This window comes from Berghia stephanieae, chromosome 11 (assembly GCF_034508935.2).
Source record: "Berghia stephanieae isolate SIO BIC M18660-M18661 chromosome 11, UCSD_Bste_1.3, whole genome shotgun sequence".
NCBI classification, from domain to species: Eukaryota; Metazoa; Mollusca; class Gastropoda; order Nudibranchia; family Aeolidiidae; genus Berghia; species Berghia stephanieae.
In genome coordinates this window covers 31,003,582-31,025,600 of record NC_088370.1, presented here as the reverse complement: position 1 = coordinate 31,025,600, position 22,019 = coordinate 31,003,582, and the positions used below count along the sequence as shown (strand labels likewise).

At 36.3% G+C, this 22,019-nt stretch overlaps 1 protein-coding gene across 9 annotated transcripts in view; it reads right to left on the bottom strand.

Moving 5' to 3' along the window:
* Nucleotides 1-201: 201 nt before the first annotated feature.
* Nucleotides 202-22,019, bottom strand: part of LOC144956881 (epidermal retinol dehydrogenase 2-like) — a 29,175-nt gene continuing 7,357 nt past the window's right edge. For 2 of the 9 annotated variants that reach the window (XM_078887680.1, XM_078887684.1), the window contains 7 exons: nucleotides 16,022-16,288; nucleotides 15,046-15,233; nucleotides 12,845-12,976; nucleotides 11,029-11,177; nucleotides 9,624-9,734; nucleotides 7,056-7,169; nucleotides 3,639-4,933 (listed from right to left, as the gene is read on the bottom strand). In XM_078887680.1, coding sequence (XP_078743806.1) covers nucleotides 4,840-4,933; nucleotides 7,056-7,169; nucleotides 9,624-9,734; nucleotides 11,029-11,177; nucleotides 12,845-12,976; nucleotides 15,046-15,233; nucleotides 16,022-16,172 — 939 coding nt within the window. In that variant the 5' untranslated portion in view covers nucleotides 16,173-16,288 and the 3' untranslated portion in view covers nucleotides 3,639-4,839. Of the gene's footprint in view, nucleotides 4,934-7,055; nucleotides 7,170-9,623; nucleotides 9,735-11,028; nucleotides 11,178-12,844; nucleotides 12,977-15,045; nucleotides 15,234-16,021; nucleotides 16,289-18,964; nucleotides 19,487-22,019 lie in introns of those variants that run through there. The other 7 variants (XM_078887687.1, XM_078887681.1, XM_078887688.1 and 4 more) reach the window with 7 other exon arrangements.

Here is a 22,019-nt window from a genome sequence, read left to right as displayed (position 1 = left end):
GCAGCCAAGAAAAAAGTATGACAAAGGGGAATGCTACAAAGAGGGAACAAATGTAGATTCCAAGAGTATATTGTCATTGTACTTAGTTTGAGATCACCTGAAAGTTTCATCCAGACACAAGCACAGGATTAAGCTAAGAGGAACACACTCAAATGTGTACATTATTCATTCAAAACAACATAAAAATTAATTTCCCAAAACTAATGTCAGAAATCGTATTTATTCTCCAACATATGGAAGAGAAATTTACCCAACGATTCATAATAGGCTTCAACAGTTGTGACGTCACTTCCCTCATAATGACGCATGGCAACTTAGTAACTGGTTCTAAACTATCGGAACAATGGCGAATGCCCTTATGAAATACATCTCCAACGAGCATAAAAGTGTATCCAGAGAGAAATATAAATCTGATCATGCTTTGACTTTTATACATTCTGATCACATGATATGTGAAAAAGTTATAGCCAGCATGAAGAATAAAAAGTACCAATTTCCTCTGTTTAGAACCAAGCTGCTCGGTGCTGGGCGGGCGTGACATCAGACTATTGAATCCAATTGTGGCTATAATTTCAATTTTTAAAATGTAGTAGTACATCCCAACATGATACCGCTTTGTTTTGTTTGTTTTTAAGGGTTTTACGGCAAATACAACACATTTAGGTCATATCAGCGCCAGTAAAAAGGAAGAAAATTGGATAGTATAAAGTTCTAGAATTACAATTGAAGTACCAAAGAAAAAGCAAGACTGAGGGGAATTGGTTCAAATAGAGAACAGATGTAGATTCCAAGAGTATCCTATCAGTGTACTTATTTTTTTTTTGTTTGTTTGTTGCTTTAGGTCTCTTCCAACACAATTGAGGTTATATGAGAGACCGCTGAAACAAAAAAACAAGCAATCTAACAAAAATAGTACAAATGTAAATCAAAATCATAACCTAAAGATATCATAAGCTAAATTATAAATAACCAAGAACAAACAGGCAGAAAATTTACAGAAAAAAAAATATCCCCTGTCAAAAAAATAATCACAAACCAAAGAAGCAGGATAGGCTAGTAAAGAGAAGAAGAAACGACATCACTATCGGATTGTACACCCATGCGAACATCATAGGTATATGATTCAAGGGTGATGCTCCCATCCAACCACCCGCTATCAGTGTACTTAGTTTGAGATCACCTAAAAGTCTCATCCAAACACCACCACATGTTCCCACTAAGAGGTATACACTCAAATGTTTACAAATCAAATGTTAAAAATAAAAAATAACAGTACATAACAGAGAGATGATTTACAAGGAGAAAAATATAATCTCCCAAAACAATAACTACACAATCGACTGTTTCCCTCCCAGCCAGGAACTCCGGCCAGAGGCCAGAGTCAGGACAAAACTAAGTAATCTCATTCCAAGACAAAGACAGAAAGCAACTCAGAAAACAGATATAGGGGGATAGAAGATGCAGTTAGTGACCTCCTGCCCACCATGGACCATGGGAGATCAAGAGACCCCACCCACGACTCACTGATTAAGGCAATAGGCAGCAACAACACAGTAACGTTAAGGTTCCGTTTCAATTTAAAACATAATGTTGCATCAAAGGTGGAGTAGTAGTGCATAGAAACATGACACCGTTGATTGGACTAGCTTTGCTTCGAGGGGAAACTTTGCCTCTGTGAATTTGGAGCATTTTGAATAATCTCAGCTTTGTTTCAGTTATGGTACCTTTTAAAAGGCTTGAATTTGTATCAAAGGAAATAATTGCCACAGAACTAAACGATCTTGTATTGGTCCAAAATTCAAGAGGCAAAGTTTCCCCTTTAGGCAAAGTTACCCCAGTTGACGGGTAATTTCATCTCTTATCAATATTTCATGTCATTACATGGAGACTGTTTCACATTTTGGCAACGTAAATAAAAGGTTATGAAAAGTGTTTACATGTATTCATTTAAAGAATGAAAAACAGGCAAATACTTTAAAGATAAGTAAAAACTTTTTTAAAAATCTTAACAAAAAAATATGTCATATAAACATTGAATTATTTTGAGAATATGTAAATGTTAAAAACAATATATTGTTAATGAGCTTATCGTATTCTGTTATATAGATGCTGACTTGTGATTCAGTCATCCCTTGGACTAGACCCTACAACTTCCCCATGGAGATAAATAAAGGCAAGTTTTCGTGTATACATATAATGTATATTTTTGTTTTTGAAAGGCATCAATCAAACGACTAAGATCAGCAAAATTGTAATGAATCTGTAATATTGACAAAAAGGCAAAACTGAAAAATTTTCATTCGTTTGCCAAAGGATAGAATGTTATCAACTGCTGTGCATTCAAGAAACACAATTTCACATGTACTCCAGAAGACAGACTTGTCTAGTATAACGAGTTTTATGTAAAATTAGCATTTTAGGTCTCAAGTTCACACATTTGACTAAAGAAACTCTTCAGAGTTTAAACGCTGTCAGAACGGTTCTTGAAAGGATTCCAGCTCATTGTGGCGTATCAGCAAATGAAGAAGCTGATAAGACTCGCAAAAACTACTGCCAAAAAGGAATAACAAAACATATAGCATAATTTAAGCGAGACAAAACACATAATTAAGAGCCTTCATACAACACCAATGCGTTCAGATGATTTCCAAATGCTGCCCAGACATGACAAGTAATCCTGTTCCGATTCAGGACAGGACACAATAGACTTAAAAAGTATATAATGTGCAGACGCATGAAACTGACACAGTCACCGGTCTGCTCATGTGGTGAGGAGGAGGAAGATGCAGAGCTTAGACTGCAGAGATGCAAAAAATACTAAACCCATAGAGAAGAGATATGGTCCTCTGCAACTTATCCACAAAAAAATGTTTTCGGCCCTCTAGAAGAACTCAAAATGGCGAGTACCTTCTTCTTCTAAATGGTACTCCAGATATAAAGACATATGAGAAGAAGAAGAAAAAGAAGAAAAAAGAAGTAGAAGAAGAAGAAGAAGAAGAAGAAGAAGAAGAAGAAGAAGAAGAAGAAGAAAGAAGAAGAAGAAGAAGAGAAGAAGAAGAAGAAGAAGAAGAAGAAGAAGAAGAAGAAGAAGAAGAAGAAAGAAGAAGAAGAAGAAGAAGAAGAAGAAGAAGAAGAAGAAGAAGAAGAAGAAGAAGAGAAGAAGAAGAAGAAGAAGAAGAAGAAGAAGAAGAAGAAGAAGAAGAAAGAAGAAGAAGAAGAAGAAGAAGAAGAAGAAAAGGTCAGTATCCAGTAGAACCCCAAATAAAAATCATACCAAAATATCCACCTGCCCCAACTCTTCAGTCGAGGCAGTCATGATTTTTTGGGATTATTATTTTTTTTTTCTTGTATTTTTCTTTCTGTTTTATCTGGCTCTGCTTGATACACACTTTTTCAGAATTTTTATCTTAGACAAGTGCTTGGTCCCTAATTTGTCACTTTGACAGTTTGGCAATAGCAAAGTAATTTCTGATCACTGAAGGGAGAAAAAAACGTGGAGCAGATTTATGAAAATAGAGCCTGACACACATAGCATGGTGGATGTTTATTTTCTTATTTGAATTACTAAATTGCTATAATGCATTACAAATAGATTCTAAAACAACTTGTGCTGGTTTTACTTTTGTTTTCAATTCTAATTTTTATTTTAAGCAGTTCTAAAAAATGATATTCCCTGGACAGAGGTCACGTGAGTAAATAATGAAAACATTTATTAAAGCTGTGATGAAAAAAATCAATTACACAACAAAAGCATAAGGGGAAAGAGAACGATGATAGAAACAAAATAAAAATAACCAGAAAAAAAACAAAAACAGAAAAAAGTGCGACATTTGATTAGTTTTCTCAAGGATTTTACAGCACGTGTATCGCAGACCTGCCGACATGAAAAGTTAAAAATTCGTAGTTTGTGGAGTTATAAAATAGAACTCGCTATAGTTAACCTTAAAAATCAACAATTTACTTGTGCAAGGATTAATTACACCTAAAAATCCTTAAAATTATGTAGTCTGGCATCAACTTTTATTTACAATAATTTTAATGAATTAAAGATGCTCATTACTTTCTGAAATTGGAGCCAAAATTTCGTAATTCTAAGAATTTTTCGTAGTAGTAGGCTATATGGTATCATCTTATGACTTAGAGCTCTTGAAATGTTTGGGCTGATTAGGAAATTACTGCTCAACCCAAGATCATCTGTATAAAGGCGACTATGTGGTCTAGTGGTATGACACTCGTTTTCGGATCGGAAGGTCCTGGGTTTGAGCCTCGCTCTGCGCATAGTTGAGACCATGGAAAAGGCTCTTTACTCACATTCTCTCACCATACTCATGTGTAAAATGAGTAGTTGGCTGTTAACAGCGTTGTCTCTGTCCGAAAAAAAAAATGTAATATCGCCTAACAGGCATCATGTCCTATCCTACATGTTAAGTGTTGCTGTTGACCAGGGACCCCTTGTAAAGCGCTTTGAGCAAGTTTAGTGGATATTGCGCTATATAAAAGCTCATTTAAAAAAAAAAAAAAAGCTAAATCATCTGTATGAAGGCCATTTCGCCAACAAGGCTTTGAGGTAAGCTTAGTCTATGTTTGTTGTGAAACAATGAAAAGTTGTCGATTAAAGACGGTGGATGGTCATGTAACACCTAAAAGCCCCATTGGCTGGTCAAAAATAGCCTGAATAAAGATGGCCTCGGCCCTACCCCCATTTGTCCTCCTTCCCCTCCTCTCCCTATTCCTCAATAGAACCAATGTGTATTCTGTCTTGCTCCTGCCCACAAAATCGTATCATGCCCCAATCCTCTCCCAACTCCTCAACAGAACCAATGTAAACTCATTCAATGTCTATTGTGTCTTGTTCCTGCCCACAAAATCGTCCATCGTGTTATTGATTCCAAACACTTTACCGATCAATTGTGACACGTTGATTGGAAGAACTCTGTCAGATAGTTTAAAAAAGACAAAAGTACCATGAAATTATACAACATCTTATAAAGCAGCATTTTATCAAACAAATATTATATGATAACAGTATACTTATTATGTTATATCATTATAATAAATAAACAATATGACTAGATGAGAGAGATAAATAGTCCACCAGTGGACTGAAAACACAGCTGTGTATTCAGTCCACGGAAATAAAAACATTTTAAAAAGGACCAAATATTGTCTATACTTACCTTAAACGCTACTGATGACATTGATACTGAGCCTTTTATAGGCATCATCAGAAATGGACAGGCATATAATTTATGGCAATTCAACGGCTTAATAATATCATTTACAGTATTTTATCTACTCTCAGAAAGTCTTGATTGAGAGTTGTTCGAAATCTGGCGCCTGCTGCCAGATAGCCATTGGCCTGGCCAATGTGGCCAAAATTGCCCAGACAGAGAATAATGTTTCTACAATTAATGTAAAATTAACATTTATATCTATTTTAAAATTCTCCTAGTCCGTTAGAATTTTTGTGAATATCAAAACCGATGAGTTTTCCAAGGAGATCAGAGTTTAAGTATTGTTTGCTAAAGTAACGTTATATTTGGTCACTTTTCACATCGATTACTGGCCTCAAGCACGGCTATGCCTCAAGGCCTCAGGACTCCCCTGCCCACCCCCCCCCCCCCCTGCCCCCACCGGCCCCGGGCAGTCTTGACTTGTCTTCTTCCAGTATCCTTTTCTTTCAAAATATTTCACTGTCCTTTGTCTTGTAGGGCTAGTCTATTGTTCATTGCCTATCTTGTCTTGTAAAACTATAATTTTTTGACTGGTATCCCATTCCTTCCTTTCTACTAGCCCTAAAACGGAGTTCTTAAAAGAATGTAGAGTCATCTACCTTAACATTTATATCTATTTTTCCTAGTCCGTTAGAAATTTTGTGATTATCAAAACCGATGAGTTTTCCAAGGAGATCAGAGTTTTATTATTATTTGCCCAAGTAAGGTTCTATTTGGTCACTTTTCACATCGATCACTGGCCTCGACCAGGGCTGTGCCTCTGAAAAAAAAAATTGTGCGAGTACAAGTAGCTACAAAGCAGTCCTTAACTCCCCCCTCTCTCTCTCTCTCTCTCTCTATCTCTCTCTCTCTCTCTCTCTCTCTCTCTCTCTCTCTGACGATCCTTTTAAACACATTCAAGACTATAAAGTATAACTATAAAGTTGTTCTCTTTTTTTTTTTTTCATTGGTTTTTGTTTTCTTTGTTCGTTTTGGTTTCGTTTTTTTCACCGGAGTCATATTGTTACGTACAAGAAATGCTCAAGGAAATACATTTTGACGTCTCATTGCGTTCTAATTAAAATAATAATCTTAAAAGTGAGTAAAGGTAAATGAATAAAAAATGTTAAAAGTCACGGTAAGAATCTCGTCAAGTTTGATAAATCGGTTTCGAGAATTGAGATCTATTTCAGCGCCCGGTTTCGAACAATCTCAATCAAGATTTTCCGAGAGTAAATTAAACGCTGTAAATGATATCATTAAGCCGTTGTATTGACATAAATTTTATGCCTGTCCATTTCTGATGATGCCTATAAAAGGCTCAGTATCAATGCCGTCAATATCGATTAAGGTAACAAGTATAGACGATATTTGGTCCTTTTTAAATATTTTTATTTCCGGTGGACTGAATACACAGCTGTGTTTTCAGTCCACTGGTGGACTGAAAACACAGTACCATAAATAAATACATTAATAAATGAAAACATAATATTATTCTTCTTCTTCTTCCCCTCCTTCTCCTCCTCCTCATCATCATCATCATCATCATCATCATCATCATTACTATTATCATTATTATTATTATTATTATTATTATTATTATTATTATTATTATTATTATTATTATTATTATTATTATTATTATTATCATTATTATTATTATCATTATCATCATCATTATTATTATTATTATTATTATTATTATTATTATTATTATTATTATTATCCTTTTTTTTTCTATTTCACGGTGTTAAAAGTTAATTCTCCACTCCTTACCACTAAGCCACCAATACCACTTAATTCTGTAGCTCAGCTTATTCACTGTGTGACTTTAAGACTTACCCCCTAAGGAAATAGAACATGTAAATGTCTTTGGGAACCATCAAGACTTCCTGATTGGTCAGGACAGCTTCCACTATCTTCTTGACCACAAATTCTGGCTCTAAGATTGGAATTCTGATATTAGAAAGAAAAGAAGACGTCATAACAATGCAAGCATTCTTGTTCACTTAACTTAAATTAAATTTAAATTTAAAATTTATGTTTTCATTGTTTTTTGTTGTTGGAGGAAGAAGGATTTTGAGCCCGAAACATTCCGTGTGTGTGGTATTTTGTTCTTTTTTAGCTGATACATTCATTTTTGTCTATTACTTTTGACAGTCCACAACTTCTAGCAGCCTATTATCACTTTTAATTTATCAATGCATGGGTGTTGGGACTAGAACTGAAGTTTAAAAAATCCTGTGGGAATTTCTGACCACTCATAACAGCCTGCACTCATATTAAAAATTTTAAATACACTGATGAATATTCGGGTCAACCATTGAAAAAACTGGGACTGGCTTTGACAAAGCCTGATCATAGCAACTATGCCAAACTGATAGATCTTTTTGGGGGATTTCATAGCAACTATGCCAAAGTGATATATCTTTTTAAGGGGTTTCATAGCAACTTTGCCAAACTGATACATCTTTTTAAGGGGTTTCATAGCAACTATGCCAAACTGATACATCTTTTTAGGGGGTTTCATAGCAACTATGCCAAACTGACACATCTTTTTAGGGGGTTTCATAGCAACTATGCCAAACTGACACATCTTTTTAGGGGGTTTCATAGCAACTATGCCAAACTAATACATCTTTTTAGGAGGTTTCATAGCAACTATGCCAAACTGACACATCTTTTTGGGGGTGTCACCGCAACTATGCCAAACTGACACATCTTTTTGGGGGTGTCATCGCAACTATGCCAAACTGACACATCTTTTTGGGGGTGTCATCGCAACCATGCCAAACTGACACATCTTTTAGGAGGGTTTCGACAAGACACAGAAATGAATAAACTGGATTATGTTACATTCAAGTTTGGGATTCAGTTCTAGTTTCAGCAAAGATTTCGGGGAATGATTAGTAAAGATGTCTTACACGTGCGGTCATGTGGTCAAGTGTTATGACACTCGCTTTCGGATTGGAAGCTCCTGGATTTGAGCCTCACTCAGTGCATATTTGAGTCAGTGGAAAAGGCTCTTTACTCACAATCTCTGACTGTACTCAGGTGTAAAATGAGTATCTGGCCGTTAACAGTGTTGTCCCTGTCTGAAAAAATTTGCAATATTGCGTAACAGGCGTCATGTCTTGTTCTACATGCTATGTGTTTCTGTTGGTCAGGGACACCTTGTAAAGCGCTTGGAGCACTTTAGTGGTTATTGCGCTATCTTTTAAAAAAAAAAATTAACATACATGCATGTCAAGCATACAAACCTACCTTCCTATCTATGGTGCTATCCCTATTAAGGGATTCATGCGTTTGAATAAATAGGTAAATGGGTGGGCTTCTCAGTTACAGACACATTGAAAATGGGTCAAAAGGGTGGGCTCATTAGTTACAGAGAAGTTGAAAATGTGTCAAAAGGGTGTCCTCATTAGTTACAGACAAGTTGAAAATGGGTCAAAAGGGTGGGCTCATTAGTTACAGACAAGTTGAAAATGGGTCAAAAGGGTGGGCTCATTAGTTACAGACAAGTTGAAAATAGGTCAAAATGTGGGCTCATTAGTTACAGACAAGTTGAAAATGTGTCAAAAGGGAGGGCTCATTAGTTACAGAAACATTGAAAATGGGTCAAAAGGAAGGCTTATTAGTTAGAGACAGATTGAAAATGGGTCAAAAGTGTGGTCTTATTAGTTACATACAAATTGAAAATAGGTCAAAAGGGCAAGCTTATTAGTTAGTTACAGATCAAAAATGGGTCAAAAGGGTGGGCTTATTAGTTACAAATTATAAAGGAGTCAAAAGGGTGGGCTTAATAGTTATACACACATTGAAAATGGGTCAAAAGGGTGGGCTTATTGGTTACTAATTGAAAAGGGGTCAAAAGAGTGGGCTCAGTTAGACATCCTTGAAAATGGGTCAAAGGAGGGGGCTCATTAGTTTCAGACACGTTAGGCTATGACCTTGGCCCAATTTAAAAAAAACAAACAACAAAAACAACCCTGACCCCTAGATCTGACATGGAATAAAAAGAAAAGAACTTAGCAAAAGGGAGGGAACACTGCACATCTGGCATATCTGGTGCACACCAAATGGCACTAGGTGATGCACACACATTAATGTCTTATGGATGTATCGCTTGCGCAATGTGCTAATCCGCTAATCTGAGTATTGAGAGACAATACTAATGTTGTGCCATAAAGTGTGTTGGGAAGTGGGAGGAGAGGGGGGGGGGGGGTGGTGGGGGTGGTGGTGGAAGGGGCATAGGCCCAATTAAGGTCAGTGCACTAACTAGAGATAACACGGTACATACCACCCTGTCTGACTGGCGGTCTTCCTCTCTACCTACCTACTTATCCACCTCTCGACCAACAGACAGACAAGACTACAAACAGATGGGATAAAAATGTTTTATACACTAACCTTGATTTGACACCAGCAAACATCCCTGTGTTGATATAGTAAGGGCAGACAACTGTGGTGTGAACTCCATCTTTGCCCATCTTATTGAGCTCATTCCTGTCAAGGGAATTTCTTTTTTTAATTAAAGGATGGATGTAATGAATGTAGTTCTTTAAAATCATAGCATAGGGGTGTGTGAAGGTGTGCGTTTAAGAGAGAATATATTTTGGTTTTCGAAACTGTTATGAAACATCATATTCACTTTGATGTTTACATCATTTATCATTTTGATGTTTATATATTATTATTTTATTAATTTATTTTTGTCTATCTATCTATGTATTGTATTTTTAATTTCAAACATTGTAAACCAAATGTATGGCTGGCTGAGAAAATCCGCAAATTTAATAAATTGATTTATGTATGCAGTGGTGTTGACCTCATCTTTCTGGTCCTTTACCACTTTAAATTTTCTTTCTATGTTATTAGCACCCAAGTCATGATTTTTTTTCCTGAATAAAATGTGTTGCTATGGGAAACACTTTATCTGTGTTTTTGGCTCATATCTCAAATCAAAGCTTGCTGCCTCTTCTCGGGTTTTCTCTGCCAGCCTCACAAATGACAAATTGACATTTTTTTTTTGACAATAAAGATTATATCATTATTATTCTTATGATTTCAATGATGAGGGTTAGAATATATTCTGGTTTATGCACTGTGAAATCGGGAGATGTTGAGCGAAAAAAGAAAAAGAAAAGAAATATATATTTAACACAACTGTCTACGCCATAGGACAAAATTATAACAAATGAATATAATTAAATCACTGACTACCAGTCCCGCACATGTTGCAGAAACAACAAACAGCTAGCTGGTACTGATCCTACATCCTCTTGTGGGATGAATTTTGCTATTTTTTAAATATCAGTTGCTGTTCCTGTAATGTTTCCAAGTAATTAATTTAATGAATTATATCCCCTGTTTTATAATTTACTTTCACTTTCAATACTTCCAGTCTTCTACTTACACTTCCTGTTTTGGTTATCTTTGTATCCTGCCGGCAAGCAGCAACCAACTCTGTATCATGCTTATCAATAAACTTTAATCTTCATCCATCCATCTTTGCATTATTAAATTATCATTTAATACCCATTCAAACATTACATTGGAGACGAGGATGGGATTAAAGTTTACTACCTTTGCGGGATTGTTCTCATATGCTCGCACATGACCTTGTTTCATTTCATGCCAAGTTTGGCTGAATCTCATAGGTAAGTTTTTTTAAAAAGATGGTTTCTAAATATGACCCAATGTCTCTAAGAGGTTTTCTGTCAGGATGCACCAGAACCTAGAAATCAATTAAATTCAAAAGGTTTTTTTATGAACATTAGATAGAAGATAAAGAATATAAATGATAAAATGTTACCTTAGCGATTCATTGAAACCAACAGCTCCAAATTTACTGGCACAGTAATCAGCAAGTCCGCTGACACCAAAAAAACCAGCAGAACTCGCAATGCTGACGATGTGGCCCTTGTTTTTGGTTAACATGGAGGGCAGGAATGACTTCACTGTCTGCAGACAGAATTTATAGGTGTCAAAATGTATAATTGTTTCGATATTCACAGTAGAAATATCTCAGAGATCATAGGGTTAGAACTCTGCTATTGGCAACAACAACAAAAATATTATGATTTTGAAAAAAAAATATTTCCAAATTTACAGAAAAAAAAAAGATTTGTATCAAACAAAAATGCAGGCTCTACACCCTTATGTTTTTGAATTGTAGCTTTGAAATATTTTTTAATTAATAAAATAAACTACAGATTGGTCAAAAAGCCATTTCTTTTTTTAAAATAACAATGATAGCAACCGATTTCATTTAAATTTTTTATTGAAAAACTCAAATCTCAAAAAAAAAAAAAAAAAAAAAGTTTCCAAACTTAATAGATTGTAGCCGGGAATGTATACTAACACTATGAGGGCAGTGTGGCTAAGCCGTATGGTCATTGCTTTGAACCTAAAAAGATAACGAGCTCGATTACCCTCGCTCACGATCACTTTGTGGCACTGCACTGTGGATGATGCTTGGGTTATTCCAGTCTTCCCTTGCAACAGACCCTAAAGACAAATTTTCCCTTGGGGGATTTTGTGTAATCTCTTCTCGACTTGTGAGGCAAATGATCAAACATTGAGCTATTGATATCCTCATTATTGACTGTGGTGGTGAGAAATGTTTTTATTCTTTGCACACAAACAAAACAAAGTAAAATAAAATCTAATTTAAAAAAAAAAAGAAAAGAAAAGGTTTGGAACCATAACATCCCTTTTTGTGATTTTTTTCCTTTCGTTGATCTGTTATAAAGCATGTATCCACACACACACACAAAAAAGAAAAAAAAAACAAAATGAAACAAACAGACATACCCCCTACTCTCCCCCCACCCCCCCACTTTCAAATAATTTTTTTTTTTTTAAATCAACACAAAACTAAAAAAATGTAGGTATTAAATTTATTTTTTTTTAAAGCAATGAAATCTGTGTAAGTTTCATGTCTGTAATATATTTTGATGTTGATGATTCTGCTCCTTGGTGCAGACCTGACTTCTAGCACGAAAACTTCGTAGAATTATGAAATTTTTGGCTCCAATTTCAGAACTTAATAACTATCTCTAAATCATTAAAACTTATTGAAAATAAAAGTTGATGCCGGAGTTCATAATTTTAAAGGTTTTGGTGAGTTATTTAATCTTGTGAGGGGATTGATTTTTAAAGTTCATTATAGTGAATGCATTTTTTTTACCCTAAAAATTAGGAATTTTTTAAATTTTTAAGTAGGCAGGTCTGCCTTGGTGAAGATTTAACTCTTTCAGCGCTGAAGTTATATTCATATTTCCATCACAAAATGGCTGACACCTGATTGAGGCAGCATGAGAATGTCAAGATAAGACAAAGCGACTTTCAAATTCAGTGCAAAATCTCAATTAAAATACCCCTCTATGCCCAATTGAATAGTCTAATGAAAGAAATGATACCATTGGTTCAATTTATAGTACTTTTGTAGATAGTAGGATTGGATTACATTATTATTTTTGCCTTTCATGACCGGCCACACTGTGCGGCCCTTTGGACAGTAGAAAAGATTCTGCTCTGGCCGCACAGTGCAGCCAATGGCGCTGAAAGAGTTATTTAAAAAAATTTTCACAATGATGATATTGGTGATCAAATTTTTTGTAACTCACCCAAAAATGAGCAATTGTGTTGACAGCAAATGTTTTTTCAATAAGGGGATCAGGGCAGTCCAAGAACTTTTTCCCTGTGACGATGCCAGCGTTGTTGATGAGAATGTCTACATTTCCCACCTCTTCTTTTACCTGAATTCAACAAAAACCAACAAAAGAAAAAATCTCTTAATACAAATGGACGGTATTAACTGCACCTTGGCTTTCCCATAATACTTCAAAACTCACATGACCCATCGCATCAAAACAGTATTATGTTCAGATGTAAAAGATACTGGAAATATTTGATGGACTGAGACAATACCTCGTCTAATCATTTAAAGTAGTCCTAAAAAGCCATGAGGCCCATGAAGCCGGGGTTAATCCCGGTTTCTATTGTGTGAAATGGACAATAGCAATTGCTTGCTACCTTTTGGATAGGATGCTAGTCTATCACAAAGTACTTTCTGCCAGATCTAACAGATCTAGCTACCCAAGTAATTTACTGTACCAACTGATCTATCGGGATCACCCTCTAATCAGGAAACTGTTGTAGTGTTTATTGCTTGAATGGCTCAATCTTATCTGCATTCTTAAATTCTTGTCATTGTAGAGAAAAGATGCATTGAGCTATTTATGTAAGGAAAAAGGGTGTAAACATGGGATGTAAATGATTTGCATTGGTTAAAAACACAGTCCTTCAGAGCCATTAGGCCCATGAAGCTGGAGTTTATCTTGGTTTCTTTAGCGTGAAACAGACGATAGCAATTGCTTGTTATTCTTTAGATGGGACACAAGATCAAACAGAACCAACTACCCAATCACTGGTAGGTGGACAGATTTTTTAAAATCTCGACTTCACCCTGGATCAATCTTGGCCCCTTTATGTGTAAATAGAGTGCTCTACCAACTGAGCTATCAGAAAGTAACGTGTAAATAGAGTGCTCTACCAACTGAGCTATCAAAAAGTAACTCAAAATCATTTATGATCTGAATTCTCTCTTCCAAGTAAATATACCTTTTTTTCCTTAAATAACTCTCGTGAGCATTTCTATAGTGCAATACCCACTAAACATACGCAGAGCGCTTTACAATGGGCCCCTAGCCAACAGCAATATTTAAAATGTAGGACAAGACACGACACCTGTTAGGTGATATTACAATTTTTTTAGGACAGACACAATGCTGTTAACAGCCAGGTACTCGTTTTACACCTGAGCACGATGAGAGAATGTGAGTGATGAGCCTTTCCCAAGGACTCCACTATGCACAACTCAGAGTAGGACTCAAACACTGGAACTTCCAGTCCAAAGACGAGTGTCACACCACTTGACCACATAGCTGCACACAATAAACTTAACCCTGGTTTAGTATTCTTGGTTATATATTCAATGTTGTAGTGTGTAAATCATCTGACATAATACCGATTTGAGACCACCGGTCACATGTGTTCGTTTTATTTCATTTTTTTTAAAAATTAATCCATGCCACATTTAATTCACCACACAATAAAGATTTTTTGGTATGCTACAGGTCGATGGAAAGTGAGAAATACCTATAAGAAGTCACTCAAAGTGTTGAGGGTGATGAAAAGTGAAAAAGGAGGATTTTTGTTTAATGATTGCCTTTAAGCAACATTTTTACAACATTAATCACATTTTTAGAGCAACTAAGATGATAAACGATCATTAATACTCTAGCTAATTCTGGAGATTGGGGAAACTGTACCAATTTGTCCCATCACACATCAAGTCTATCACTACCAGTACATTTGATTGGGGGAAATGTATTTTTTTTTTTTAAAGGAGGAATTCCTAGTCTGATTTCCATGGATCTGAAAAAAACCCATCCGCACTGTTTATTAAATTCACAGGCCTGCCTGCTTGAAAATTTAAAAATTCGTAGTTTTTAGAAGATAAAAATTGTGCTCACTATATTTAACTTTGCAGATCAACAATTCGCCCTCAGAATGATAAGAGAATAAGAGACACCTCACAATCCTTATAATTATGACTCTGGCATCAACTTTCATTTTCAATAAGTTCTGATGACTAAGAAATGGTCATAAAGTTCCTAATTGGAGCCAAAATTTCGCAATTCTACAAATTTTTTACAGTACTAGGCAGGTCTGCATTCAGTGCACAAAGCTGACGGGCGTGTTTGGTGTGTGAGTTGATCCAATGTTGCCTTTACCCGTGTATTTTCCGTTTCCTAACACCCACCTTGGCAGCGACATCGTAAATATTCTGTCTGTCCGATAAATCGACTGTGTAAGTCTTGACGTAGGGGATACCAGCAGATTTGAGCATGGTGGCCGTTTCCTCATTGCCATCGGCGTTGATGTCCCACAAAACCATCTTACATCCTAGGCCAGCAAATTTCTGACTCATAAGGCGACCTAAGCCACTGCCTGGTAATAATAGTGATAAAAAGTGTGTAAGAATATGTATAAAAAAAGAACAATTTGATGTTTAAAGCACAAGTAACAATAAATGAACAAAATAAAATGAAATAAAAAAAATACAGTGGAGCACATGTAACAATAAATGAACCAAATAAAATGAAATTAAAAATTACAGTAGAGCACATATAACAATAAATGAACAAAATAAAATGAAATAAAAAAAATACAGTGGAGCACATGTAACATAAATGAACAAAATTAGATAAAACAAACAAATACAGCAGAGCATGTATATAAAACACAGCTCCAGGCAGAGATGATAATTCTTTATATTTCTCTACATACTCCCACAATCAAAGGGACCTAGATCGATCCCAGGTGCAGTCGAGATTTTTTTTCGGACTCCCCTGTCCATCCAGCAGTGATTGGGTAGCTGGGTCTGGTGGAAAGTACTTCGCAATAGACTAGAGTCCTATCCAAAGGGTAGCAAGCAATTGCTATTGTCCATTTCACGCTACAGCAACCAGGATAAACTCCAGCTCTATGGGCCTAATGGCTCTGATGAGGGAAGACTATATTATGGTGAGACCAAAGTCAAATTACCTCATGCTTTCTTTTGAGCTTAAAATTTGATTCATAAACCGACTGCCTTTTGGGGTGGGAATGAAAAAACTGACTGATGATGATGATGATGGTGATGATGATGATAATTTTGGTGGTGGTGGTAGTGGTGGTAATGATGATTACAAGAAAAACACGAGAATCCAGGTTAGTAAATCCTGGAAACCACCAACCTGCACCGGTCACCAGACAGACTTGACCGTGGACATCTTTAAACCCTTGGAATTTGGCCGGGACGACGGCCTTCACAATGGCCAGGCACCACAAGTAGATGATACGTATGAAGAAAACAATCACTCCTACAACTATGTTCACTATAGACATGATTGCAAGAAGGATGATGTATACGACGTTGAAGACGATGAAGAAAACGAGGTTGAGGGGTAGATGATGAAGAAAAATATGAAGCACTTGGTCCTTACGTTTGCTTCACAAGAAATCTGTAAGCGAGAAAATTCCTATTTTTTAAAATGTAATCAATACATTCTCTACCGTACATTAACATCTAATGTACATGAACAACTACCATACATTAACAACTACCGTACATTAACAACTACTGTACATTAACAACTACTGTACATTAACAACTATCGTATATTAACAACTACTGTACATTAACTACCGTACATTATCAACTACAACTACTGTACATTAACAACTACAACTACCGCACATTAACGACTACTGTACATTAACTACCGTACATTAACAACTACTGTACATTAACAAATACCATACATTAACAAAACACATCTCAAAAAACTTTGTCCAGACAACGATATTCGACATGTGTTTGAGTTTTTAAAGGTTTTAATAAAAATGCTGCTGCTTGAAGCTCGAAGGAAAAAAAATATAGATAAGTATTGAAATGTAAGCTTCAATTTATGAAACAAAAACGGATACTGTGGACGTATCGGGTTTCCCCTTTATCAACAAAACATGATGAATGAACACTAAGGAAGAATGAGATACTTATGGTATTTTATATTTTTTAAAGGTTTTACATCACTTGTGACCCCTATAAGGTCATTTCAACGCCAGTAAAAAGGAAGATGATAGAGGAAATTTGTAGATATGAGGTTAAAATCACAGAAGAAAAAGAAAAACTTGAGCTTTGAACTTTTATATAGCGCAATATCCACTAAACATGCTCACAGCACTTTACAAAGGGTCCCTGACCAACAGCAACACATAAAATGTAGAACAAGATGGATGCCTGTGAGGCGATATTACAATTTTTTCGACAGAGACAATGCTGTTGACAGCCAGGTACTCATTTTACACCTGAGTGCGGTGAGAGAATGTGAGTAAAGAGCCTTTTCCAAGGACTCAACTAGGGTTCCAGACCAACAGCAACACTTAAAATGAAGAACGAGACATGACGCATGTGAGGCGATATTACAATTTTTTCGACAGAGACAACGCTGTTGATGGCCAGGTACTCATTTTACACCTGAATACAGTGGGAGATTGTGAGTAAAGAGCCTTTTCCAAGGAATCAACTATGTGCTGAGTGAGGCTCGAACCCATGACTTTCCCATCCGAAAGCGAGTGTCATACCACAAGACCATATAGCCGCACAAACAAAAGGCGACTGAGTCAAATAAGGAACAGTAGATTCTACCAGCAATCCATCCATGTGCAAATTTTGACTTTACCTAAAAATCCCATCCAGGCACGAGCTAAGGATCCTACTAACTATGAATGACACACTCAAACGCAAATGTTTACAAAGTACAATATACAATATTCACAACTAATAATTATAATTCAACATAACAGTTACAGAGAAGTGATTTACAAAGACAAAATATAATCTCTCAAAAAAAAAAAAAAAAAAAAAAAAGGTGATTTACATTTGACTGTCTCTCTCCCAGCTAAGGATACCAGCTAGGACCAGGGAAACAGGAAGGAGGAAGAATTCAGAACCAAGACAAAGAGCGAACCAAAAGGATATATACATGATAATGTATCATATATATATATATATATATATATATATATATATATATATATATATATATATATATATATATATAAATATAAGAAAAAAAGAAAAGAAGAGAAGAAGAAGAAAAGAAGAAGAAGAAGAAGAAGAAGAAGAAGAAGAAGAAGAAGAAGAAGAAAAAGAAGAAGAAGAAGAAGAAAGAGACCACACACACACACACACACACACACACACACACACACACACACACACACGTTGAGTAGATGGAAGGAAATTGAGAGAGAGATGAAGAGAGGAGTGGAGAGAGAACGAGAAAGAGAGAGAGGGAGAGAGAGAGAGAGAGAGAGAGAGAGAGAGAGAGAGAGAGAGAGAGAGAGAGAGAGAGAGAGAGAGAGAGAGAGAGAGAGAGAGAGAGAGAGAAAGAGAGAGAGAGGAGGGGGGGGGAGGAGAGAGAGGAGAGAGAGAGAGAGAGAGAGAGAGAGAGAGAGAGAGAGGAGAGAGAGAGAGAGAGAGAGAGAGAGAGAGAGAGAGAGAGAGAGAGAGAGAGAGAAATAAAGAGAAATAAAAAGAGAAGAGAGGGAGGGGCAGATAATAAGAAAGAGAGGCTGGGGGGAGGGGTGGCGGTATTTAAATTAAGGTTAAGTGTTGTACAATTTAAATCTATTTGTTGAAATCTTGACTTTAAAAACACTTTTCTTCTATCTTGACCAAAATTTTAACATACGACCTCATGACTAGTTGTTAGTGAGTTGTTTTGTTTTGTTTTTTGTTTTTGTTTCGTTTTTCGTTTGTTTGTTTGTTTGTTTTTACATCATATAATTTAACAACATTCTAAAGGATAAACGTAATAAAAGTGTAAGTTAAAAAAACAAACAATTTGGAAAAAAATAGTTCTTTTATTTTAAGAAGTGTAAAATGCATAATTAAAACCATTTATTAATCTACATATTTATTTATTGTCATTGTAAAGAAACACCGGCAACAATTATAAGTACAAATTAGCAAGTAAAATTAAACAAAACAATCGTCATTACCTCTCCTCATCTGCTAAAGCTCCCACTAGTAGCTACTTCATTATTATATTATTTAATGTCATTGTAAGAAACACCGACAAAAATTGTAAGTACAAATTAGCAAGTACAATTAAACAAAATCTCAGCCTTACCTCTCCTCATCGGCTAAAAGCTCCAACTAGTAGCAACTTCCTTATGATATTACTATACCTACCAGCTAACAGGACATTGACAGTGTATCTATCGTGTTCCAATAAAACACTTTTTAAAAAAAGAAGTTGTTTCATTCAACTCAGAATTGTTTTTTGTTTGTTTTGTTTTTGTTTTTTAATATTGATCAAATGAATTGACAATCACAGTGTACAAACCGTCTCAAAGAAAGTAATCATTTGCAGCCGTATAAAAGTGTTGGGATTCAGTTTAGACAGGATGAGAATCGGTAAATATTTGAAGCAAACATAATCTGGATAAAGATGTGTTTAGGCAGAGAAGAGAAGAGAGTCAAGTAGAGTGTCGGTGATTTAACCTTTCGCCTATCACCCTTATATTACCTGGTGTCCTGTCACAGCTGAGCCTGGGGCCAATGTTCTGTTACGCCACGAAGTACAGGCGTTATATTTATATTACTATAAGGTATGTTTGTTATCATTGCCTGGTCCAGTAAGTGTAACACAAGTCCGTATCGGATACACTCTATGGACACACTCCATGATCTATCGTTATCGCGATATCACTATTATGTTATCAAGTAGGCAAATGTACCTACACGCTGATGTAGAACTAGAACTACAGATACACTTACAGATACACATACAGATACACAAACACCCCTCTCTCTCTCTCTCTCTCTCTTTCTCTCTCTCTCTCTCTCTCATACACACACATACACACACACACACACACACACACACACACACATACACACACGCAAGCATAGCTGTCCGTTAAATGAACGTGATGATAAGTCGATTAACTAAAAATCTACGATTCAAGTGTTGAATAAAATTTGAACTCAATTTCCATTGTCCTAATAGACAATACATTATTTTTGACTTCGTGAGAAAACTCAATGGAGCTTTTTATTTGGGCACGGGGAGACATTTCTGCATTTAAATATATTTATAATATAGTCTGCTCACTTATCGTATAATTCTTTCCCAATGTTAAGAACGGAAAATGGTTCATTCTAAGAAATTGATTGCATTCAAAATAATCAGATGAAACGACTAACTGGTATCGATTCATTGCAAGTACTCCTACCTCATAGAGCAGTAAAGTTAGGTGCCCCAAACGTAAACAAGGTCTAGAAGCACGTGGCAGACCACATGTTCCTGTCTTGACAGCTCACGTTCCAATGTAAATTATAGAAAAAAATAACCTTTAAAATTTGGCTGTTAGGTGGCAAAAGAAACACATATTCATAAATACTCGATCATGCATCAAATAATGTCTAGATATGGATATTTTATGGAACAAAAGGTAAAATTTATCAAAAGTTACAGTCTATCTATTTTTAGACCAGAGCAAATCATTCCGCTGGTGTGAACAAGACGAGAATTATTCAGAGCCTGGTTTTCAGAATAATTTAGCCTTATATTATTATTTCTGCAACTGTTAGATTTTATGTAAACATATTTTCAATACTGAAAGTGGATTGCCTACAACTCAAACTACAAAATTGGGAGACCTATATTGTGCGTAAATTTTTCCGGTCCCTAACGGAAATCACCAGCAACTTGTTATTGTTTACGTTTGGGGCACCTAACTTTACTGCTCTATAGTGTTGGGTTATTTGATCGCTTTTACTCGATCGACGACCGAGCGCCAAGCCACGAGTCAGTGCTCGATCTCAATGCCGGAAGAGCGAGTTAGTAAAACGATCACTCGATCGTAAAACGATCAAGCGGGTTGTGAGCTTGAGACGATCTTGACACGTGAGACGAGCTTGAGACGATCAGGATTCGAGCGAGCGGAGGGGTAACGAGTGTTTCGAATCATTTCAAATTCAAACGATCACAGTTTGCCATCCGATACCAATCGCCAATGTTTGCACACGGTAGTCTGTGGTTCTTCCACAGCCCTCACTCCTTGTCAGATGTTAGTGTGTCTGGGTGGCAGTGGCAGGGAAATTCGTATAGGTGTATCACGCGTGTGTGACAAGACTTCATTAAACCTACTAAAGTTTGACTATCACACACACACACACACACACACACACATACACACACACACACACACACTAAGGCTATTTCTATGACACACACGCATCCCTCTATCAATGAACACTCCTACAGTAGTGCGGCTATGTGGTCTAGTCATGACGTAACTATAGGTAGTACTCTAGTCGACCATGGCTCTCGTGCATTATAATGGTCTAGTGGTATGACACCCGCTTTGGGATCGGAAAGTCCTGGGTTCGAGCCTCGCGCTCGGTGCATAGTTGAGTCTTTGGACAAGGCTCTTTACTCACATTCTCTCACCGTACTCAGGTGTAAAATGAGTACCTGGCCGTTAACAGCGTTGTCTTTGTCTGAAAAATTGTAATATCGCCTAACAGGCGGCATGTCCCGTCCTACATATTAAATGTTACTGTTGACCGGGGACCCCTTTACAAAGCGCTTTGATCACATTTAGTGGATATTGTAAAGCTCAATTTTTTAAAGTAAAACATTAGCTTTGAATATGGAATGTTTCAATTTTAGATGCCTGTGTATTCTTTGTTAGTTCTCATCATCATCATCATCATCATCATCATCATCATCATCATCAGGGGCAGCGGTACGGTCTTTGGTTGGCACCCGAAAGGTACCGAGTTCGATCACCCGCCGCTGAGTGGTCTTGAGCAAGTCACCTTGCCCTAACTAAATTTGCGGCGCTGCACTGCGGCTATCGCTTGGGTTATTCCAGTCTTCCCTTTAGAATAGACCCGAAAGACGAATCTCCCCTATGGGATGAATAAAGGGAATTATGTTTAATTTATTTATCATCACCATCATATCAGCGGGATCATCATCATCACCACCACCACCACCACCCTAATAATAATGGATAAAATAAATATCAACACATTTCAATGTAATAATCAATCTAAAATCAATCAGTGCTCCTAAAAGACCCTTTGATTTCTTTGTCTAATTCGTTCCATACTTTTGGAGTCCCGACAAAGAAAGATTTTCAGCTAACTATAGTTTATATATGGGAATATTA